This window comes from Carassius gibelio, chromosome B9 (assembly GCF_023724105.1).
Source record: "Carassius gibelio isolate Cgi1373 ecotype wild population from Czech Republic chromosome B9, carGib1.2-hapl.c, whole genome shotgun sequence".
Taxonomy (NCBI): Eukaryota; Metazoa; Chordata; class Actinopteri; order Cypriniformes; family Cyprinidae; genus Carassius; species Carassius gibelio.
Window position 1 is genome coordinate 7,754,542 of NC_068404.1, and position 6,775 is coordinate 7,761,316.

The following is a 6,775-nucleotide window of genomic DNA, read 5'->3' on the forward strand; positions in this document are numbered from 1 at the left end:
AGCTTGGAAGAGCCAGGACATTTTTAATATAACGCTGATCTTATTTGTCTGAAATAAAAAGGTTGTATACACCTAGGATGGCTTGAGGGAGAGTAAATTATGGGGTAATAAGTATTTATTATCATGATAAGTGCTCTTTTTAAAAGTATTTAAAACTATACTTCTTTTTAACAAACAATGCATCACACAGCATTTCAGTCATTTTTCAGAAACTTCAGTTCACAAACAGCTATTTATGTTGAGTGTGTTTGTGTGTGTTTGTGGTCTCAGGTGCTGGGCACCCCCACACGGGAGCAGATTCGGGAAATGAACCCAAACTACACCGAGTTCAAGTTCCCGCAGATTAAGGCCCACCCATGGACTAAGGTGAGTAAACAGGTACAAGACAACTGTTTTACTACTTCTAGCACAGCCGCCCTCCACCTCCAGCCGTCCGCTCGACTCATTGTCCTGACTCCATTAACATCACCCAGACGTCTGCACCACACAGGCCTCGCCGACTGCGTTTCATTTAGTGCTCTTTGACACGTACTTCTCAACTGGATGATGTGAGAAGGAACATTAGAGTCAGGATTGTCTGTACTGTATGTAGACGTCTTCTTTCTGAGCTCTGTTGTAATGCTTAGCCAAGTGACCTTACAGTCTGTTCCCAGTCCTAGTGAGCTGCCTACATAGGAAGTCTGGTTCAAAAAAGGTAGGCGGACTAATTATGCTGCCTCCTAAGATAGCCTGATCTAGAAAGGAGAAGGTGAAAAAAAAAATCTGAAATGGAAAGAGGAATTATAAACGTTATGTTTGTTACATGTACTATAAATATGACTGTGGTTTATTCAATACTAAATAAAACTGATCAATAAAAATAGTTTGAAAACTGCTTATCTTACTCAGTATCTGTGTGCTTTGCGTTATAAGAAGGCGGCTGCATGCTTAGGTTTTGGAACAGAGCTGATGTCGGTCAGTGATGTCACATCCTCATGTCCATTTGAATTGAATGACCTCATCAGACATGCTCTACATTGCATGCTGACTTCATTACACATTTTCACAGTTGTTGTTCACTCTGTGGTTTTTGGATTGTGGTAACCAGTACTTTTCAATAGTTTGGGTCAGTAAGATGTTTTTAAAAGCAGTTCATAGTTTTATTCAGCATGGGTGCATTAATTGTTGTTTTAAATAAATGCTGTTCTTTTCAACTTTTTATTTATCCAGTCCTGAAAAAAATATATCATTGTTTCTACAAAATGTTAGAACATTTATAATAATCTGAAATGTTTCTTGAGCAGAATATTAGAGTGATTTCTGAAGGATCATGTGACACTGAAGACTGGATTAATGATGCTGGATTAATTCAGCTTTGAAATCACAGGAATAAATTATATTTTAAAATATATTCAAATAGATAACATCGAATAAAATGGCACTTCTGTCAGCATGAAAGATTTCTTTCATAAATATGACAAAATCCTACTGACCCCAAACCCTTGAACAGTTGGGTATGTTATGCCTTGCAAATGAAAATGTTTGCATGCACATCAAACTGAACTTGCTGATTCATTTGAAATCAAATCTGAAGGACAAATGAACTGTTACAGATGGACATGTTATAACTGGTAATGAGTCTTAGTACTTTTCTTCGGTATGATTAGAAAGGGAAGTGTACACAAACAAAATGATTGTATTTATTGCTTTAAAAAAAACGTTTCATTCTTGAAAACTGTGATGCAGATCTCAAACTGATATTTTTGTCTGACCATTATACTCACTCCACTGTAGTCCACATGTATAGTAGCAGGACTTCTCATGCGCCCTCTGGTGGTCATTGTCTGAATTATACAGCTGAGCTGCAGGGTGTGTTTGGTCTTATCCTCCAATCAGACCCCTCCCTTCAACACACTCTTACCTTCTGCACAGGATATGCCCCAATGCATATGACTCAAACCTTCCCTTTCTTCCGCTTCCTGTAAACCAGAGCTTGAGCCAGATATAAACAAGTCTTGTTTCAATTACTGCACTTCTTGCACTTCAAACACCTTAAAGACGTAAAGCTACCAAAACCATGTGAGCATTTCGTCCTTAATAAACCAGGAGAAAGTCTACAGCTTCTTTAGCAGCCCATTACAGGACACCATGTCACCCTGTTCAAGACAGGCTGTTATAATGTCAACCTTGAGCCTCGTCTGTAAAATAACATGCATATAATCATCCTAAATGTGTAGCCTACGTGAGATAATTTCCGAAGTGATTCATAGATGACTCAGATTCTATGAATGATTCCAAAAACATCCATAGCTAGCTACAGACATGTCATGACTTTATTAATCGCGAAATCATGTGCATATGAACGAGTGATCGTTCAGATAGAACGAAGAAAGCTTATGCAATAGTGTCATAATGTGGTTATTCTTTCAAAAAAGGTCTGAATGCACACTTTTTAATCATGTATTTATGCATAATTTGGTTAGACTTTATCTGACTATTAATTAGCTACATATACTTAATATATAGTTAGGATTTGGCTTAGGGTTACTTGCACGTAATTCTGCATACCGTATTTTCCAGACTATAAGTCGCACTCCTTTTCATAGTTTGGCTGGTCCTGCAACTTATAGTCAGGTGCGACTTATTTATCAAAATTAATTTGACATGAACCAAGAGAAATGAACTAAGAGAAATGAACCAATAGAAAACATTACCCTCTACAGCCGTGAGGGGGCGCTCTATGCTGCTCAATACTCCTGTAGTCTACACTGAAGACATAGAGCGCCCTCTCGTGGCTGTAGACGGTAATGTTTTCTCTCGGTTCTTGGTTCTAAATAAATGCGACTTATAGTCCAGTGCGACTTATATATGTTTTTTCCTTGTCATGACGTGTTTTTGGACTGATGCGACTTATACTCAGGTGTGACTTATAGTCCGAAAAATATGGTTATTTATTGTTGTGGTAATAGTAAGTACATGTGACGTGTAACACAGACACTGAAAATGTGTTAGAGTTTATTCATACTACAAAGATACACTTGACTAAGAGAGTCTTAGTAAACTTCTGAATTGTCTCGGCAGGTGTTTCGGCCACGCACGCCTCCTGAGGCCATTGCGTTGTGCTCGCGGCTGTTGGAGTACACCCCGACCGCTCGGCTGACCCCGCTAGAGGCCTGCGCTCACTCCTTCTTTGATGAGCTGCGGGATCCCAATGTTAAACTTCCTAACGGGCGTGAGAAACCATCCTTATTCAACTTCACAACTCAAGGTAAGGCCTTACTTGGCATGTGCTCTTATGAAGAAACGTTCTGTCAAATGCAAGGTAGTCAGCTTTTGGTGTTGTTTGTTTGACTTGACTCAGAGCTGTCCAGTAACCCATCCCTGGCCTCTATCCTAATTCCTGCTCATGCACGTAACCAGGCAGGAGCTTCCACCCCCACCAACGCCTCTGCCACTTCAGGTCAGCCTTTCTTTCAGACCCTTTTTGCTCATCTTTATATTTTGAACATGGGGTTTTGTGTCATAGCTATTACTGTATCGACCAATCAGAAGCTAGAACCTCTGTTGTATCAAGTACATTTTTATTCAATTATGTATCAAATGTACACAGTGAATACAAATTTAAATCACTCGTTTTGGCTTTATATTGGTTTTGATAAACTTTTATACCATTTTGAAGAAACATGTAAATCTAATCATGTCATGTGGGTTAACTATCCATCAAAACTAATAACATATTTCCCTAATCTATATTTAACTTCATTAGCAAAAAAGGTTTTAAAGTATTTTTACAGGGAAATTTGAATTTTTTTTAAAGGATATATTGGAGTAGCTTACAGTGTTGTTACTAAAGAAAAATAATTCAAATACATTTAGTTTTTGTTTTCACTAAAGCTTATATTTAATAAAATGTAAATATAAGACTAAAAATTTAACTTAAAAAATTGAAATGTTGGAAACTTACTCTCATATATTGAAAAGGTTTGTACTAAAGAATTAAACAAGTACTTAAATTACTAATAATTAATATTATATTAGTATTTACATAATACTAAAAAATGAGCATGACTTTATAACATAAAATGTTTTGTCTTTGTGTCCAGATGCCAATATTGGAGATCGCAGTCAGACCACAACTGCAGCCTCTGCCTCCGCCTCCAACACCTCAACCTGAGAGTCCCAGCCAATCAGACCTGACCCTGCCTCAGAGGCCACGCCCACCCCACTGCTCACCAGCTTAATGGGCAGGAATTGAGTCACATAACCACCACTTGTATTCAGACTGCAAGAGACAACCTTCATTTACATCTTTTTAGTTTTTTTTACGAAGTTCAGAAAGAGATCAAAATGACTTGTGTGGAAATGCCTCGTCGGGCGTAATTCACGAGAACGACTGCGACAGAGAAAAAGAGAGAGAGCAGTGAGGGGGGGAGTATTGTTTAACCATAAAACCTGGTCCATGACCAGCCAAAACTTTTTTTTTTTTTCATTCTCAGAGGACAATCTTGTTATGTAAGCAATCCGGTAGCCAGATCCATCCACTTCCGTTCACATCTGGGCTCCCCTTCACTCACCTTGACGTCTCTAGCTACACCTTCTGTCCCTTTTTACCGTCCTGGGCCTTTAATAGTGCATGGCTTGAATTTGGTTGGGAGCACCTCTTGTATACAGTACACACACACACACACACACACACACACACACACACACACACACACACACACATATATATATATATATACATATAGCTTGTATATGCATATATGTATTGGGTGAAATTGATACAAGCATTCAAAACTACAAGAATACTGTATCTAATCGTATCTAAAAACACAAGGCACAGTACAAGAGGTATACATATAAAAGCCGCATGTTCCAACCACAAAGACAACAGAGGAATACTCTGTTACAGGAGTTTTAAGTCGGCAGAATCGGTTTTATCTTGTTTTATAAAATGGGCGGGCTGTAGGGGAGGGGCAGACATTTTGATTGACAGGTGAGACGTGCTGTCTCCATCTCTGTGTTCTTGTATGATATATACATACACAGTTACTTCGCATTATGTAAAATAAATATATATATAGTTATATATAGATCTATATCTAGCATCATGGGTTCAGAATCGAAATGATACAGTATGTGTAAGAGTCTGCTGGAGCAAGCGTCTCGCTCTTCTCTGCTGTTTTCAGTTAGCCTGGTAGAATTAGATATTCACCTTCTGTCCTGATTTGCTCTCGTTATTTATTGTCAGTGTCGCAACGCTCAGATCCATTGTTCTTATCCACATAGTTAAACGTAAAGAACACATGATGAAGCGCATCGATGTGGCGCAGACCTCACAGAGACTGTGTTTGCGCTTTATTCGCAATGGCTGCGTTGTTTTAACCACTACTGTCTCAACGTAACTTGCAAAAAAAAAAAAAGAGTACTTTTTTCTTTCCCAAAATGTCTTAATAGGCAAACGGCAGACGTGTATATACAGTACAGCACAGTTGCTCCTCACCAAATTCTGGCTTTTACTTCTGTTTTGATTTTTTGTATCATTTGTGAGCGAGTGAGTGAGTGTTCTGCTATGTACATAAATATGCTGACCTGAGAACTGTTAAGGAGCGAAAACAAAGACGAGGGATTCAATGAAAACGGATCAAAGTAAAACCTGAAAAGCAGATTTAAAAGATCAGGGCAGACATGAGCTGTTTGTTGGATACTGTAGACAAGGAGCTTTCTCCAGCCATATAGTTCAGTCTTATCTGTACACTAGGTGCCAGCTATATTATTGTAACTATAACTAGTAATGTATAGTGTATCTATAGTTTGGAGTGCCTTTGCTTCCATATCCTTCCTGTCTACACACGAGACAGACCACGCCCCTTCCTGTGACCCTCTGCAGGTGCTGACTGTCTGAATGACTGACAGCCGAAACCACATTCGCTGTAGATGTTTTTCCTCTATTTTTTTTGGCACAAAGGTGTTTTTGTGTGTGGAGGAAGCCCTGTTCCTGTGGAGCCCATCACAATGTATGTCCTAACACTCGTTCCACTACCAAAGTGAACCAACTCTGAGCGTGTTGTGATGTTACTGCGACATCCCGGGGGCAATAATAATGATTTCTTTGTGTTTCCGCTCGTGGGCCAGCTGGCAGTACGCAGTAGAGATGTCACGTAGCACCCGTCGGACCCTCGATGTAAAGCTTGCTTGTAAGATACGCGTTCATAGATGTGTTGCTTTCCACGAATGGTGTGACCACTTCTCGTGACTCAAGTTAGAGTAAAAATGTAAAGACACAAGGGTGAAAAACAATTACCAAAAAACAAACAAGTGTTTTAAGGACTGTGGGCTGAATACAGACTATTGCATTACGTACATTTATTGGGAAAAAAAGTTGTCTTGGTTTAAAACGAAAAAAAAAAAAAAATACAACCTCTATAACATTAATATTACTTGAATGCCTCTGTTTGTGACTGAAAATTTTATTTTATTTTAAATATATTCTTTTTCTGTGAAGGTATGCTAAATGTCTCCTCTCCTTGTAAATATGTCCGTTTTGGTCCTTGGTGTGACTTGGATTCAGAGACTAGTTACCTGGTACTGTAATTTGCATTAAATAAAGAGTAGGATAGCTTGGAAATGACCCTGCTTTGTCACGTGTCTTTCTTTTCCCAACTCAAAATCTCCCCAATCTCAATTTTTTTAAAGTGCAACAAAATCTTTTTCATCACTCTTCATTCCTAAGATCTTTAAAGGTGATTCTCGTTAAGTGCCTGGGTTCAGATAAAACACTTTAAAGTTGCTTTGG

At 38.7% G+C, this 6,775-nt stretch overlaps 1 protein-coding gene across 2 annotated transcripts in view; it reads left to right on the forward strand.

Annotated features, from left to right (window-relative positions):
* The window catches only part of LOC127964368 (glycogen synthase kinase-3 beta), a 48,121-nt gene extending 41,511 nt beyond the window's left edge, over positions 1 to 6,610 (forward strand). Inside the window, exons 8-11 of one of the 2 annotated variants that reach the window (XM_052564538.1) lie at positions 271 to 378; positions 3,061 to 3,247; positions 3,341 to 3,439; positions 4,083 to 6,610. In XM_052564538.1, the coding sequence (XP_052420498.1) occupies positions 271 to 378; positions 3,061 to 3,247; positions 3,341 to 3,439; positions 4,083 to 4,153 (465 nt within the window). In that variant the 3' untranslated portion in view covers positions 4,154 to 6,610. The remainder of the gene's footprint in view (positions 1 to 270; positions 379 to 3,060; positions 3,248 to 3,340; positions 3,440 to 4,082) is intronic. The other variant, XM_052564539.1, reaches the window with a different exon arrangement.
* Positions 6,611 to 6,775: the final 165 nt, after the last annotated feature.